This window comes from Urtica dioica, chromosome 6 (genome assembly GCF_054948205.1).
Source record: "Urtica dioica subsp. dioica isolate 48M chromosome 6, U.dioica_male_clone48M_v1_H2, whole genome shotgun sequence".
In the NCBI taxonomy this organism is placed as follows: domain Eukaryota; kingdom Viridiplantae; phylum Streptophyta; class Magnoliopsida; order Rosales; family Urticaceae; genus Urtica; species Urtica dioica.
In genome coordinates this window covers 9869312-9887439 of record NC_142761.1, presented here as the reverse complement: position 1 = coordinate 9887439, position 18128 = coordinate 9869312, and the positions used below count along the sequence as shown (strand labels likewise).

The following is an 18128-nucleotide window of genomic DNA, read 5'->3' as shown; positions in this document are numbered from 1 at the left end:
ACGAGGTCGAGATAGGCCACCACTTTCTCGCTCTCGAAAACCGCTCCGGAATATGATTTCACACGCTGCCCGTTCACCTTGAATCTTTCTCCGCTCGCACTCTCAATCTCGAACATTCCCGATGGGAAGGCTTGCGTGACTTTAAATGGCCCAGACCACCACGACTTGAGCTTTCCGAGGAAGATTCTCAACTGGGCGTTGTAAAGTAGAACTTATTGTCCCGGTCGGATATCATTGGGCTTGATGTGCTTGTCATGCAACGCCTTTGTCTTCTCTTTGTAAATCATCGCATTCTCGTATGCTTCTCGTCGGAGTTCATCTAGCTCGTTGAATTGAAAGAGCCTTCGTTTTTCCGTGACTTTGTGGTTGAAGTTGAGTGTCTTCATCGCCCATACTGCCTTGTGCTCGAGTTCCACTGGGAGATGATATGCTTTGCCGTAGATGAGTTGATATGGGGACATTCCAAGCGACGATTTGAAGGCCGCTCGGTATGCCCATAATGCGTCGTCGAGCTTGCGGGCCCAATCTTTGAGAGAGCTTCCCACCATCTTTTCCAGAATTTTATAGATTTCACAGTTTGAGCATTCGGCTTCTCCATTGGTTGCGGGTGGTAGGCGAGGGCTTTCCGGTGTGTGATGAGAGCGGTGAATTGGCGATTGCAAAAATGCGAGCCTCCGTCGCTTATGATTGCTCGGGGAGTGCCATGGCGCGTGCAGATATTGTGCTTGAGGAAATTGAGCACCACTTTGCCATCGTTTGTTGGAGATGCCTTTGCCTCGACCCACCGTGTTATGTTATCGACCGTATGAAGAATGTATTTTTTCCGTACGAGGATGGGAAGGGTCCCCTAAAGTCGATCCCCCATACGTCAAATGGATCTATCGCATGATTCAACAAATTTACGGCTATCGCGGATTAGGTTAGGCCAAAAGAATCCACATTGAAGTACCTTTGCTGCTGTGCGATCGGGCCCGTAATGTCATCCGCATTCCAAAGTGTGGCAATGAAAGAGCACAGAGAGAATTTCGTCGTCGGACTCACATTTCGGATCACCGAGTCTGCACAATGGTGGAACAAGATAGGCTCTTCCCAATAGTAACAGCGCACGTTGGAGAGGAACTTCTTTTGGCATTGATGATTGAAATCCATAGGAATTTCATTGCACGCCAAGTAGTTAACGAAGTTGGCGTACCATGGTGGTTTGATTCCTTCCGAGGCTAGCACCTTCTCGTCCCTAAAGTTGTCGTCGATGAGCATGCGATGGTCGGGGACGTGTGAGAGATCTTCTAGGCATGAGAGACGGTCGGCGACGAGGTTCTCCGTTCCTTTCTTGTCTTTGATCTCTACGTCAAACTCTTGGAGGATAAGCATGTTGGAATTGATCTAGGGTTTAAGAAAAAGTTTAACGCTTCGATAAGCGACGGAATTTAAAAAAAAAATCTTTTACAAGTAAAACAGTTTTTACTAACCTAGAAAGAGCAAGCACATGCAAATAAAAACTAATATGAGCATAAAAGATTACTAACCTTTTTAGAAGCTTGAACGTTGAGAAGCTTTTGGAAAGGTTGCAACATTCGTCTCCCCTCGCAGCACGTCTCTCTTCCTTCCTCGGCAACTAGAGCAACCACGAAAATTTCTATCACTAAATCACTCGAGAGAAAAGGAATTAGTGTGTGGGTACTTTTTAAACACTACGACTTAATAACGAGTCTTGAAGTCGATGAGCTAAACACTAGGTCAAATGAGGACCTAGGTGCCAAAACAATAAAACGAAATTGAATAGAGAGAGAGAGAAGATGGGCGGCCAAGTCTAGAGAGAGAAGCTCTCAATCTCTAAAACTTTGGATGAATGAAATGTGTGGAATGAGACTCCTATTTATAGGAGAGGTCTCACCTTCAATAAGGTAGTTTCCTCTTCTATAGAATATCACATATTCATGAGCAAATATTGCCTCCTTCCCACTTATGTCACACGGCCAAGGCAGCCTTCTAGAAGGCTTGGATTTGTTTCCTTTTTTGTTCCTTGCCTTGCCTTTTTCTCACTTGGCCCAATTCCCTTATGCATGCATGGGAAATTTGTTTCCTCTTTTTCTTTTGGCAAGTATCTTGATACATTTATGCACAAAATATTCTCTCTTTTCTCTTGGGTAGTAGGCACCCAACATCACTCTAGAAGGAGCTTCTAGAAGCTTCTTCATTTGTTCATGACAACATGAGAAAGGCCCATTAAGAATTTTCAATAAAATTCTTATGAAATGAAATTAATCCACAAGGCCCAATTAATCTAATTTCGCCGAGTGATGTATGTCATCAAATGACCATGTCAAAAAATTTATTGACATTCATTTCATCCTATGTCTCAAAAGACAAAAATAACCTTTTGACAATTTTCGTAAAACTTGTCTCGTTTTTGTTTCGACTTAACTTCTAGTTTAACTATTCCTACTCAATGTGAATAGTGACAGTGACCTCATGGACCCAAATGAACAAAGCTTGAGCTAAACACTTGGACTCAAAAGTTCACAAACCTTTTCCAAGTTTAGCTTAATATCAACTGACTCCACTAAAGAGTTAACACTGAAAATCTCTCGGGTCAAATGAATTTATTTTCTACTCAAGAATTCAACCAAATTATGATGAGCGGATCCACTGAATATTATCTATGTTTACCTTTCATGAATATCATCAGTTAGTTGTGATTTATGAAATTACCATTTTACCCTTCTAGCTGTTATTTCCTCAACTCCTTTGTCGCTTGTGAATAAGTTAGAAACAATGTATTGACGAAGAGCTAACAAGTCACATTGTTTCATCCAAAAGAGTCAAGACTCAATTTGGACACTGGCCAGTTCATTTATTCACACTCCAAGGAACAAAGCATGAGGTGATATACATTGCATTTCAGCAATCTTGTACATGAATTCCATATCTATGAGAACTTCACAAAGTTACTCATGACATCTTCACAACTTAGTACTTCACCAATAGGCCCTGTTCGGAATCACATAGTGAGTTCGAACTCTGACTTTCTCAAATGAAAATACGTAAGCTGTGAAATGGCATGTCTCATTTCAGGATTAAGGTAAGCATGATGCAATTCATACGTAGTGACTTCGAGACATATGAGGTTAAATGGTTTATTCTTATCTTGTCTCTAGAAGTGCACTGGTCAATTCAGTACATTCGGAAGATACCTAGAAGAACTATAGAGTCTCAAACTCTCAATGCCCCATAACTAGACATCATAGATTCTCCTAACAATCGTACTGAGGTCAATAGTCCTTTGACCCTTAGATTGCGAATATATCGTTTTAAGCAAACTACGAAGAGTTTGTTCATGCAAATCTATATTTGTCTCTTCGTAAGTTGTTTAGTTTGTTTATGGACTAAAGACTAGTGTTTTATCATAAAGCTTCAAACAGACAAGGAAGAATGAATGAACGTTTCAACTTTTTATTAATAAATAAGCAATTACAAGCAAGAGTCTTCGTGAGACTTTATTACATCAAATGTACAAAATAAAGACTACAACTCTTCTTGTGGGCACCATTGACAACAAACTCCCACTTGACTCAAAGAAGATGTGTGTAGTCTTTCATGCCTAATCCCTCTCGATGTTGGTCGAAGACCTTGTTCGCTAGGGCCTTGGTGAATGGATCTGCTAGGTTGTCCACTGTTGAGATCTTCTTCACTTCCACGTCTCAGCGCTGCACGATCTCTCGAATCAAATGGTATTTCCTCTTAATATGCTTAGAGCGCTTGTGGCTTCGAGGTTCCTTTGAGTTAGCGACAGCCCCACTATTATCACAATAAAGGGTCATGGGCTCATCGACGTTTGGAACAACTTCCAAATACTTAAGGAATTTTCTAAGCCATACAGCCTCTTTGGATGTTTCACAAGCAGCCACATATTTTGCTTCCATTGTGGAGTCAGCAATGCAACATTGCTTAATACTTCACCATAGATCCCGAAGTGGATTTTCTGGAATCTTTATCCGCTTGAAAATCGGAGTCGGTATATCCCGTCATAGTCAGGTCAGTACCTGAGTATGTAAGCATCAAGGTCCTAGTTCTTCGAAGATACTTAAGAACATGCTTAACAACAATCCAGTGCTCGGGTCCAGGGTTGGATTGGAAATGGCATACTACGCCAACAGCGAAACATATATCAGGTCTAGTGCAAAGCATAGCATACATGAGGCTTCCTATGGCAGAGGCGTAAGGAATTTTCCTCATGTCTTCAATCTCTTGTGCAGTCTTGGGAGACTGGTCCTTAGAGAGTGAGACTCCATGCCTAAAGGGTGTTTGGCCCTTCTTGGAGTCTTGCATCGAGAAGCGATCCATCACCTTATCAATATAAGATGCTTGAGAGAGCGACAGGGTCCAGTTTTTCCTATCTCGAAAGAGTTGGATCCCCAGAATGTACGCGACTTCTCCTAGATCCTTCATGTCGAATTGATTTGCTAGCCAGACCTTAACCTCAGATAATTTACCCACATCGTTACCTATGAGTAATATATCATCGACATATATTAGCAGAAACACAACTTTGCCTTTGTGTATTAACTTGCAAACACAAGGCTCATCTATTGACTGTTCAAAGCTGAAGCTTTTTACAGTTTCATCGAATCTAATATTCCATGACCTAGATGCTTGCATTAGTCCATAAATGGATTTAAGCAACTCACAAACCTTGGTCTCTTGACCTTCTTCCACGAAACCGTCTGGTTGAGCCATGTAAATGCGCTCGTCAAGATTGCCATTCAGGAAGACTGTCTTGACATCCATTTGCCAGATCTCATAGTCGAGAGCTGCAGCTATGGATAGGAGTATGCGGATGGATTTAAGCATCACGACTGGCGAGAAGGTTTCTTCATGGTCAATCCCTTCTTGTTCAGTATAACCCTTCGCCACTAGTCGTGCAAAGAACGTCTCGACGTTCCCATCCGGACCCCTTTTCTTCTTGTATATCCACTTACACCCTACGGGTTTAATCCCTTCAAGAAGGTCTACAAGTTTCCAGACTTTGTTGACATACATCGAGTGCATTTCAACTTTCATGGCGTCAAGCCAAAGGTTTGATTCAGAACAAGCCATCGCTTGGCTATAGGAAACAGGATCATCCATGTCAGAGACGGCTACGAGAGAGTCTCCGTAGGACATGTACCTGTCAGGCTTTTGAATAGCCCTCCCACTACGTCGAAGTACTACTTGACGAGATTCTGATGAGTTAGGTTGTGTTTCAGTTGGGGTAAGAACAGTTCTTACAAATGAGGTAGAAGCTTCCTCACCCAACTTTTCTTCAAGCACAATTTTGCTTCTAGGTTTTGCATCCTTCATAAAGTCCTCCTCAAGGAAACGAGCATTCGTGCTAACGAAAGTCTTATTGTCCTCGGGACTACAGAATGTGAAACCTTTTGTTTCCTTCGGATATCCAACGAACAGACACAATTCTGACCTACTAGCCAACTTGCTAGTCTTTTGCCTTAGCATGTGTGCGGGGCAACCCCAAATTTTGATGCGGCCAAGTTTTACTTTACGGCCAGTCTATCATTCATAAGGAGTACCAGGAACCGTTTTGGACGGAACTTGGTTCAGAATGTAAGCGGCTGTTTCGAGGGCATATCCCCAAAAGGAAAGAGGGAGTGATGAGTAACTCATCATTGATCTAACCATCTCCATAAGAGTTCGGTTTCTTCTCTCTGACACTCCGTTTTGTTGAGGTGTGCCAGGTGCGGTAAGCTGAGAAGCGATACCTTCTTCTTTAAGAAAGTCATCGATTTCTCCAGACATATACTCACCACCTCGATCAGATCGAAGGGTTTTGATCACTTTGCCAGTTTGCTTTTCCACTAAAGCCCTAAAGACCTTAAATACGTTAAAGGTCTCGGATTTGTGTTTGAGCAAATAGACAAAACCATATCGCGAGTAATCATCGGTGAAGGTAACGAAGTATTCGTATCCTCCACGTGCCTGTTGGCTGAGCGGACCACATACATCAGAATGTACTAGTTCCAGCAACTCAGTGGCTCTTCGACCCTTATCGGAGAAAGGTCGCTTAGTCATTTTACCTTCTATGCAGGATTCACAAGTAGGTAATGAACCTATTGCAGATTCTTGGAGTTGACCGTCCCTCACAAGTCTCTTAATCCTATCTAGACTGATATGACCAAGTGTCAAGTGCCAGTAGTATGTTGATTTTGTTAGATCGGAGGACTCATAAAGTTTGATCCTCTTTGGCTCCCTAACTAGATCGTTATCTATTTCGGTGTCTAAAAGAGAAGGTTGAGTGGGATAGATGTAGAAAAGAGCATTCTTCATACATGCATCAGTGACAAAAGAATTATCAGGAAATGAAATACGAATTCCATTCTTAATGAACTTTAAACAATAATCTTGCTCAAGAAGACGAGCAACGGATATTAAGTTCTTCCCAAAGGTAGGAACAAAATAAACATTATTCAAGTTTAAAGTGCGGTCTTCAAAAGACAGCGTCACGGATCCCATAGCCTTCGCAGACACCAGGCTCCCATCACCCTATTTGAAACAGAACTCGCCTTCCTCTAAGCTTTTTGTTTTCTTGAAACCATTCAAGGAACAAAAAATATGGTTAGTAGCAGCGGAGTCAAGAATCCACGTTGATACATTATCAGCTACTAAGCATGCTTCGGTAACTAGTACAATACAATGTTCCTTTGCTTTGAGATAGGCAGGGTACAGTTCCTTTTATAGGCCTTATGAGGTCTCTTCTTAGTTCCAGAGGCGGAGGCTTTTTGCTCAGTAGCATGTGCCTCTCCTTGATTCCTCTTTCTCTTAGTGAGACCTACAGCAGTGTGAAGTTCCTTCATAAGCTTGGTAACAGTGTACTCTAGCTTGTTTATGGAGTAGTTCATTTTGGAGGTATCAATAGATGCAGGGAGAGTTTCTAAGATCATATCTATGACATTCTTCCCATCAGTCTCAGATCCTAGGATTTCCATTTTATTCAGAAAACTAATGATCAGTATCATAAAGTCTCTAACAGGAGTTCTAGCCTTCATATGACAGTTCATAAACTGTCGGACTGCTTGTTGCCTTGCCTGACGCCTTTGCCCTCCAAACATATCAAGGAGATTGTAGAGCATGTCGGCGGCAGTCTCGATGTCACGATGCTGCTTTTTTTGCATATTGTTCATAGATGCTAAGATATAGCACCTCACAATCTCATCGGATCGAAGCCAGGCCGCTAAGGCGTCATTGTCCTCTTGAGTCGAATCATCATTCGTCAGAGGAGGAAATGGGGTGGTGAGTACCCATTTGTGCTTGTTAATGGTAATGATGATATCGAGGTTAAGTTTCGAATCTACGTAGTTTTTGTTTTCGAGTTTGTTCGAGGAAAGGATGAAAGAAAGAGAGTTGGGACACATTTTACCTATAAAAGTTGAAACAAGTTTATGATTAGTTTTTGGTTTAGGATTTAAGTTTTATTTAAGACTTGATAAAATCCAAAGGTGTTATAAACCAAACGATAATTTACTCCCTCAAGAGAAGGCCGCAAAAAATCTCTATTTATAAGTAAATGACACATCATTAATGCTTAGCCAAGATGTCAATACATCAATTTTGACTAGCTACCTTTTAAATTGGTTTGATCATTCACATCCTTTCGCAGAGCCTCAAGGGAGGATTACTAGGGATTGAGCCTAAGTGTGCAACCAACCACTTAGTCCAAAATGTCAACTTTGAAAAACAATCCCCCAAGGGGAGGCCTTGTCATCATCGTCTCACTCTCGGACGTAGCTCATTGAGCAATGATCGAAGCAAAAACGCCTTGGAGTACTCCCATTTAAGAGAGGGTCGCAAGAGCGGCTCTTAGTCCCACGTTAATTACTTCTTTCATTAGTGTTGGGGATCGTGGGTTACAAACAACAAATATAACCCTCTCACTTAGTTTTTGGAGTTGGTTCATCGACTCTTATAAGTTCGGAAACGGTTTTCCTAGTTATAGAGCGATAGAGCGGACAACTAGAAGAGAATCCTAGATTTTCTTGTTCAGAGCAGTGTTAGTGCATAAAGGCACAAGGGACATACTCGGATCTTTTCATATTTTCTATTTCGGGAAAGTGCATGAGGGAAGTGTGAACTTCAACTCACTCGAACACTTGAAAGTTTGAGATTACACATCTTTTTATTTTTCGGCTTGTCTACAAGGAGACCTCCCACTTAAATTTTCAAGAGCTTATAGATTTTGAACATATGTGATATAGATATAGTTTTGAAAATATTTTGAAAACTTATTTGATTTGGATGACAAAATATTTTCTAGTTTGAAAACGAAAACGGTTTTTCAAAATTCAAACTAGTTTTGTAAAAATTCAATTTCAATTAAATTCTAAAAAATCAAAACGTATTAATCTTTCACATCATGTTTATAATCTTATGAAAAATAATTTTTCTCCAGAAAATTTTCTCATTAGAGTTCTATAACTCATGGTAGTGGGGCTGAAAATCCGGATTTATAAAAAAACTGGACTTTCGGAATAGTCGCGCACCTCGGAGTAAAATCGCCATAACTGGAGGCTCCGATGTCCTTTTGACCTAAAACCGGTGGCATTGGAAACAAGACAGACAGAGATTTAATTTGATTCCAGAATCATTAAATTTAGATTCTTGAGCAGAGAGTTATGCCACATTTACTGAGGGTTTTACTCTAGCTCTAAGGAAAAGAAATAATTAAAGTTCGGTCTTTCTAATTAAAGTTGTTAAAGCTTTTATTTGTGTTTTATTAGCAAGGTAATAACATGATATAAAAGAAATAACAACAAGCATAAAACGATTCAAGTAAATATAAGAAACTAGTAGGACAAGAAAACTAGTCACAAAATTTACTCGAAATTTTCTCAAACCTTTAAAACACGTTTTTCAATATAAAAAATTAAAAACTTTTAGAACTGATTCTAATGTGTTTTAATAACATCCCAAACTCATAGAAAAACAACATGATTTTTAATTTAAAGGCAAGAGCAATAAATTAAAAAAAAATCTAAGAAGACAATTCTAACTTGTCACAAAATTAGTAAACTTTCGAAAACGATTTTCAAGCTCATATTTTTAAATACATGTACATGCATATCTTTGACCATAGCTCTGATACCATTTGTTGGAATTGATCTAGTGTTTAAGGAAAAATTTAACGCTTCGGTAAGCGGCGGAATTTAAAAAAATGTCTTTTACAAGTAAAACAGTTTTTACTAACCTAGACAAAGAGCAAGCACATGTAAATAAAAACTAATATGAGCATAAAAGATTACTAACCTTTTTAGAAGCTTGAACGTTGAGAAGATTTTGGAAAAGGTTGCAACGTTCGTCTCCCCTCGCAGCACGTCTCTCTTCCTTCCTCGGCAACTCGAGCAACCACGAAAGGTTCTATCACTAAATTACTCGAGAGAAAAGGAATTAGTATGTAGGTAATTTTTAAACACTACGACTTAAGAACGAGTCTTGAAGTCGAAGAGCTAAACACTAGGTCAAATGAGGACCTAGGTGCCAAAACAATAAAATAAAATTGAATAGAGAGAGAGAGAGAAGATGGGCGGCCAAGTCTAGAGAGAGAAGCTCTCAATATCTAAAACTTTGGATGAATGAAATGTGTGGAATGAGACTCCTATTTATAGGAGAGGTCTCACCTTCAATAAGGTTGTTTCCTCTTCTATAGAATATCACATATTCATGAGCAAATATTGCCTCCTTCCCACTTATGTCACACGGCCAAGGCAACCTTCTAGAAGGCTTGGATTTGTTTCTTTTTTTGTTCCTTACATTGCCTTTTTCTCACTTAGCCGAATTCCCTTTTGCATGCATGGGAAATTTGTTTCCTCTTTTTCTTTTGGCAAGTATCTTGATACATTTATGCACAAAATATTCTCTCTTTTCTCTTGTGTAGTAGGCACCCAACATCACTCTAGAAGGAGCTTCTAGAAGCTTCTTCATTTGTTCATGACAACATGAGAAAGACCCATTAAGAATTTTCAATAAAATTCTTATGAAATGAAATTAATCCACAAGGCCCAACTAATCTAATTTGACCGAGTGATGTATGTCATCAAATGACCATGTCAAAAAATTTATTGACATTCATTTCATCCTATGTCTCAAAAGACAAAAATACCCTTTTGACAATTTTCGTAAAACTTGTCTCGTTTTTGTTTTGACTTAGCTTCTAGTTTAACTATTCCTACTCGATGTGATTCGTGACAGTGACCTTATGGACCCAAATGAACAAAGCTTGAGCTAAACACTTGGACTCAAAAGTTCACAAACCTTTTCCAAGTTTAGCTTAATTTCTACTGACTCCACTAAAGAGTTGAGACTGAAAATCTCTCGGTTCAAATGAATTTATTTTCTACTCAAGAATTCAACCAAATTATGATGAGCGGATCCACTGAATATTATCTATGTTTACCTTTCATGAATATCATCAGTTAGTTGTGATTTATGAAATTACCATTTTACCCTTCTAGCTGTTATTTCCTCAACTCCTTTGTCGCTTGTGAATAAGTTAGAAACAATGTATTGACGATGAGCTAACAAGTCACATTGTTTCATCCAAAAGAGTCAAGACTCAATTTGGACACTTGCCAGTTCATTTATTCACACTCCAAGGAACAAAGCATGAGGTGATATACATTGCATTTCAGCAATCTTGTACATGAATTCCATATCGATGAGAACTTCACAAAGTTACTCATGACATCTTCACAACTTACTACTTCACCAATAGGCCCTGTTCAGAATCACATAGTGAGTCCGAACTCTGACTTTCTCAAATGAGAATACTTAAGTTGTGAAATGGCATGTCTCATTTCAGGATTAAGGTAAGCATGATGCAATTCATATGGTTTATTCTTAGGAGGTTATATGGTTTATTCTTATCTTGTCTCTAGAAGTGCACTGGTCAATTCAGTACCCTCGGAAGATACCTAGAGGAACTATAGAGTCTCCAACTCTCAATGCCCCATAACCAGACATCATAGATTCTCCTAACAATCGTACTGAGGTCAATAGTCCTTTGACCCTTATATTGCGAATATATCATTTTAAGCAAACTACGAAGAGTTTGTTCATGCAAATCTACATTTGTCTCTTCGTAAGTTGTTTAGTTTGTTTATGGACTAAAGACTAGTGTTTTATCATAAAGCTTCAAACAGACAACGAAGAATGAATGAACGTTTCAACTTTTTATTAATAAATAAGCAATTACAAGAAAGAGTCTTCATGAGACTTTATTACATAAAATGTACAAAATAAAGACTACAACTCTTCTTGTGGGCATCATTGACAACAAAGCACCCACCGGATAAGTCGAGGTTTCGCGTCCTTCTTGGCCATCAAATACTGGATTGCGGCATGGTCGGTGTAGATGATGGTTTTGTTGCCGATGACTTAGGGTCAGAATTTGTCAAAGGCAAAAACCACGGCTAGGAGCTCTTTTTCGGTGGTGGTGTAGTTGACTTAGACGTCGTTGAGAGTGCGGCTCGCATAGTGTATCGTGTGGAATGAATTGTCTCAACGTTGCTTAAGAACTGCACCCACGGCGTAATCACTTGCGTCCGTCATGATCTCGAATGGTAGAGTCCAATCGGGAACGGTGGTTATGGGGGCCGTGCTTAACTTCTCCTTTAGAATGTTGAACGCCTTCATGCACTCGCCGGTGAAGACGAACTTTACATCTTTCTCGAGCAAGCCGCAAAAGAGCCTCGTGATCTTTGAGAAGTCCTTGATGCATCGCCGATAGAAGCCCGCGTGCCCGAGGAAGCTTCTCACGCCTTTGACTGAGACCGGGGGTGGAAATTTCTCGATCGTTGCTATCTTTGCTCGATCTACCTTCAGCCCTTGTGGTGACACTCGATGTCCCAAAACGATTCCTTCCTTGACCATGAAGTGGAACTTCTCCCAGTTAAGCACCAAATTCGTCTCCACGCACCTCCATAATGCATTAGACAAATTCTCGAGACAAACATCGTAAGTGGAACCGAAAACAAAGAAGTCATCAATAAATACCTCAATGGTTTTCTCGATCATGTCGGAGAAGATGACCATCATGCCCCGTTGAAAGGTGGCCGGGGCGTTGCACAAGCTGAAGGGCATTCGCCGGAAAGCAAAGGTGCCGTACGGACACGTGCTTGAAGTGATTATTTCGGGTGGTGGTGTTGAGCTTGCGGTAGTCCATGGAAATCCGGTATCCTGTGACGGTGCGTGTTGAGATGAGTTCGTTGTTGTCATTCTTGATCACCGTCATGCCTCCTTTCTTCGGGACGCATTGAACCGGGCTCACCCATGCACTATCAAGATTGGGTAGATCACCCCCGCGTCGAGCCACTTCAAGATCTCCTTGCGCACCACCTCTTTCATGGTTGGATTCAGTCGCCTTTGGTGCTCCCCGGACGGCCGAGAGTTGTCTTCCATGAGGATGCAGTGCTCGCAATAGGATGGATTTATTCCTTTGATGTCGAAAAGAGTCCATCCTATTGCGGGCATGTGACTTCGCAACACTCGCAACAACTTGTCTTCTTCCTCGGCAATGAGTTGTGTGGAGATGATGACGGGGAGTGTCTTCTTTTCGCCTAGGAACGCGTAGCGGAGATGTAAGGTCAATTCCTTGAGTTCGATCTCCGATGGTTTTCTATCGATGGTTTGGCTTGTCTTTTGCTCTCTCCAAGCTCATCAAAGTATCTTCTCATGTTTGCCATTTGACTTGCATATTCTAGGGCTGCACATGAGACAAATGCATTAGTGAAATCGGAGTCGTTTAAGAGACATACCTCGAGGGGCTCCTCTGAACGGAAGGAGTGATCATGGACGGCTGCCCCGCACACGTCTACTTGGAATATGTCATCGCTCGCCTTTGAGTACTTCATTGCTTTGAAGACGTTGAAAGTGACCTCTTCATCATTGACCCTCAATTTCAGCTCGCCTTTTTGCACGTCAATCAAAGCTCCTCCGGTGGCTAGGAATGGTCTTCCAAAGATGATGGAAATATCGCGGTCTTCCTCCATGTCGAGTACCACGAAGTCGGCGGGGAAGATGAACTTGTCGATCTTCATGAGTATGTCCTCGATGATGCCTTAGGGAGCTTGATCGACCTATCCTCCATTTGAAGTGTCACTCACGTGGGCTTCACTTCGCTAAATGATGGAGTAGGGCATGAGATTGATGCTTTCCCCCAAGTCGCAGAGTGCCTTGTCGAAGGAGAACTCGCCAATCGCGCACGAAATGATGAAGCTTCCCGGATCTTTGAGCTTTGGTGGGACCTTTCTTTGTATTATAGCACTACACTCCTCTGAAAGTGTGGTTGTGCTACAATCTTCGATCTTGCGCTTGTGCGCGATGATGTCCTTTAGGAATTTCACGTAGGCGGGCATTTGCTCGATGAAGTCGGCGAAGGTGATGTTGATGCGAAGCTGCTTGAAGAGCTCCACGAACATGCTATATTGCTTATCGAGCTTCACATTCTTCAATCTTTGCGGGAATGGCACACCGGCTTGATTGTAGCAGAGGGCGGGGGAAGTGTGATCATTGGAGTCGCGTTCGTTGAGGAAGATGGATTGTCCTCATCTTTCTCTTTCCCCCTGCCGACGCTTTTGAGTTCTAACCCGCTTCGAAGAGTGATGGAGTTGCATTGATCTCTCGGGTTGACTTTGGTGTTGCTTGGTAGAGTGCCTTGAGGTCGAGTCCCTCACTAGTTGCCCCACTGTCGTCTCGAGATTTCGGATTTGTGCCTCTTGATTCGTCATTCTCGTTCGAGACTCGGTGATGAAGGAGGCCAAGAGCTCTTCTATGTTCGACTTTGGTGCGGGCTGGACTTGTTGATGTTGCAAACGATTTTGACCTCCTACCTGTTGTTGATGTTGGTGTTGGAACCCCAGTGGTCGATTCTGTAGGAAGCCTTGTTGTTGTTGTTGGGGAGCCCTCCATGCGAAGTTGGGGTGGTTGTTCCTAGCTCAGGTGTTGTAGTTGTTGGAGTTTTGGAATGTGGGCCGGTTGTAATTCTTGACGTAATTTGTATTTTCCACATGGCCGTCATTTGCGTGAGGGCAATTGTCAGTGAAGTGACTCCCTTGACACCAAAAACACGGCTCCCAAGTCGTTTGCATGGTGTTCACGACGGCTTTCATCTCCCTCATCTCTTTTCTAGATTTGCCATCTCCATCGTCATCTGTTGCATTGTCTCTGGATCGATCGTGGTCATCGTGGCTTCAGCAATGGCGGGACATGTTGGAATTGATCTAGGGTTAAGAAAAAGTTTAACGCTTCGAGCAAGCGGCGGAATTCAAAAAATTTCTTTAAAACAAGTAAAACGTTTTTACTAACCTAGACAAAGAGCAAGTACATATAAATTAAAACTATAAATGAGCATTATATGTTTACTAACCTTTGAGAAGCTTGAACGTTGAGAAGTCTTAGGAAGGTTGAAACGTTCGTCTCCCCTCGCAGAACGTCTCTATTCTTTCCTCGGGAACTCGAGCAACCACGAAAGTTTCTATCACTAAAATCACTCGAGAAAGAAAGGAATCAGTGTGTGGGCACTTTTAAACACGACGACTCGAGAACAAGTCTCAAAGTCGAAGAGCTAAAACACTAGGTCAAATGTAGACCTAGGTGCCAAAACAAAAATGAAAAGAAAACTAGAGAGAGAGAGGGAAGAGATGGGCGGCCAAGCTAGAGAGAAACTCTCAATCTCTAAAACTTTGGAATGAATAAAATGAGAGGAATGAGGGCTCTATTTATAGGAGAGGTTTTTCCTTCAACAAGGTAGTTTCCTCTTCTATAGAATATCAAATATTCATGAGCAAATATTGCACTTTTTCTATCCAAGTCACACGGCCAACAAGGACCTTCATGACTCCTTGGATTTCTTTCCTCTTTTAGTTTTGCTCTCTCCTTGCTTGTTTGGCCGCCCACTATGCTTTCCTCTAAGAGGAAATTTGTTTCCTCTATTAATTTAGGCAAGTATCTTCATACATTAATGCACAAAATTAATCTCTCTTTTTCTCCATTTGGACGTGTAGAAGGCTTCTAGAAATGGGCTTCTAGATATATCTTCATTTGTTCATGACAAGATAAGAAAAGCCAATTAAGAATTTTCAAGTAAAATTCTATGAAATGAAAATAATCCACAAGGCCCAATGAACTTATCATGGCCGAGCATCAATATGTCATCATATGACATTGTCAAAAAATTTATTGACATTCATTTCATGCTATGTCCAAAAAGACAAAATTACCCTTTTGACAATTTTCGTAAAACTTGTCTCGTTCTTGTTTTGAATTAGCTTCTAGTTTAACTATTCATACTCGATATGATTTGTGACAGTGACCTCATGGATCCAAATGAACAAAGCTTGAGCTAAAATACTTGGACTCAAAAGTTCACAAACCTTTTTCCAAATTTAGCTTAATGTCAACTAACTCCACTAAAGAGTTGACACTGAAAATATCTCGGTTTAAATGAATTTATTTTCTACTCAAGAATTCAACTAATTGTGATGAGTGGATCCACTGAATATTATCTATGTTTACCGTTCATGATTATCATCATCTAGTCGGGATTTACAAAATTACCATTTTACCCTTCTAGCTGTTATTTCCTCAACTCCTTTGTCGCTTGTGAATAAGTTAGAAACAATGTATTGACGAGGAGCTAACAAATCACATTGTTTCATCCAAAAGAGTCAGGACTCAATTTGGACACTGACCAGTTCATGTATTCACATTCCAAGGAACAAAGCATGAGGTGATATACATTGTATTTCAGCAATCTTGTACATGAATTCCATATCTATGAGAACTTCACAAAGTTACTCATGACATCTTCACAACTTAGTACTTTACCAGTAGGTCCTGTTCAGAATCACATAGTGCGTACGAGCTCTGACTTTCTCAAATAAGAATACGTAAGCTGTGAAATGGCATGTCTCAGTTCAGGATTAAGGTAAGCATGATGCAATTCATACGTAGTGACTTCGAGACTTAAGAGGTTAAATGGTTTGTTCTTATCTTGTCTCTAGAAGTGCACTGGTCAATTCAGTACCTTCAGAATATACCTAGAAGAACTATAGAGTCTCCAACTCTCAATGTCCCATAACCAGACATCATAGATTCTCCTACTATCGTATTGAGGTCAATAGTCCTTTGACCCTTAGATTGCGAATATATCGTTTTAAGCAAACCATGAAGAGTTTGTTCATGCAAATCTACATTTATCTCTTCATGTGTTGTTTGGTTTGTTTATGGACTAAAGACTAAGGTTTTATCATAAAGCTTCACATAAGGAATAATGAATGAACGTTTCAACTTTTTATTAATGAATAAGCAATTACAAGTCTTCGTGAGACTTTATTACATCAAATGTACAAAATTAAAGACTACAACTCTTCTTGTGGGCACCATCGACAATAGGACAGGCCTTCATGTTTCTCCTCTCTATCGGACATTGGTCGTTGGAGCGCGCTAATTCTTCAAGGAGAGCTTTGAACACCGATGAAGTCTTACTTAGCACCGTTCCTCCCGCGGCGGTGTTAACTAATGTCTTAGTCGCGTTGAGGAGTTCGTAGTAGAACTTTTGAAGTTGGACCGGCAACGTGACCCCATGGTTAGGACACTTTCGAAGCATCTCCTTGAAGCGCGTCCACGCTTCGTCGAAGGACTTGGCGTCCATTTGCTTGAAGCTGTGAATGGCATTTGTTAGGCGGGCCGTCTTCTCGAACGGGAAGAATTTCGCGAGGAAGGTGTTGCACAGCTCCTCCCATGTGGTGATGGAGTCGGAGGGGAGTGAGTTGAGCCATGTTTTTGCCCAATCACGGAGAGAGAATAGGAACAGTCAGAGTCGGATGGCGTACGCGTTGATGTTGTGGATTTGGAACGTCCTGCACAACTCATTGAAGTTAGAGATGTGCTCGTTCGTATCTTCATTCGGGGCTCCGGAGAATTGATTTTGCTGGATCATGTTGATCGTCCCCGTCTTGATCTCGAAGCTTTGGTTACCTCTGATGGCCGGATTGATAATGGCTGGGCGATAACCTTGAGTGGTGGGTAACACATAGACGAGGAGTGGTCTTTCTTCGTTGGCCATGATCACTTCTTCAGTGTCTTCCTCATCTATGTTTTTCTTCTTCTCCTTTCGATTTTTCTTGCATGTTTTCTCGATTTCGAAATCTATCGGTAGGAGACTCGAATCACCGTCTTTTCGCAATAACCTTCAAAAAAGAAAGAAAACAAAAAATAAGTGAGACATAGAAAATAAAAGAATGTTCAAATTGAAATCTAGTTAATTGAATTGGAATTTCCCCGGAAACGGCACAAAAAACTTGTTGCGATTTTTTACGCGCGCAAGTGCACATGTCGCTCAAGTAATATAGTGAATTAAGTACGAATGTCGATCCCACGAGCAAAAAGATTAATTAACAAACAAATCAACTAGCACGAATTGAATTTAAAGGGAGGATGGAAAGATGTCAAATATTGTTGACAAGTTTAAAACAATGAATAGACAAAACACTAAAATAATAAGAAAAAAGAGAGGCTAAGGACCAAGGCTTCACGGGTTTATTCAATCGTTTGGATACACGAGTTTCACGGACAATCAACAATCAACTCACTAACTCATTGCTAATCATACTCACAAAATAATATTGCTAAATCTCTCTCTCGAGCATCTAACAACCTATGTCAAAATTAGAAAAATCTTCTCTGATCTCAATCCCTAACAAAAACATGCATTGATATTAAGAGCATTCACACGATTCTATGACAACCTAGCTATCCCTATCCTTGGAATGCATCATAGTAATTCAAACCAAAACACTAACGACCTAATCTTTCTCAAGCATCAAATTGAAGTACAAAATCATGAACAAGGTAGCTAATCTCGATCAAGCATTAAAACAGATTTGAAATAAGCAAAGTAATAGAGAATGAAAATTGACCTTAGTCTATTAAATCATATCCATATCTGTATCCGAAATCCGCTACGCCATAGTCCTTAATGGAATTAGTTAATGGCGTAACGAGAAAACAAAAAGAGAATAAATGAAGAAGAATAAACCATAATTAAAAACTTAATTGTAAATTAAAATATGGGAGTTAAAGAG

The 18128-nt window shown here is 40.6% G+C and overlaps 1 protein-coding gene across 1 annotated transcript; it reads right to left on the bottom strand.

Annotated features, from left to right (window-relative positions):
* Window positions 1-212: 212 nt before the first annotated feature.
* On the bottom strand, window positions 213-548 carry LOC149393329 (uncharacterized). The gene has a single exon (XM_089617982.1). It carries the CDS (start codon window positions 546-548, stop codon window positions 213-215), a length of 336 nt encoding a protein of 111 aa, XP_089474108.1.
* Window positions 549-18128: the final 17580 nt, after the last annotated feature.

What these genes read in the sequence shown, in the direction of transcription:
- LOC149393329 (XM_089617982.1), bottom strand. Translation starts at nt 548, where the DNA reads ATGGTGGGAAGCTCTCTCAAAGATTGGGCCCGCAAGCTCGACGACGCA.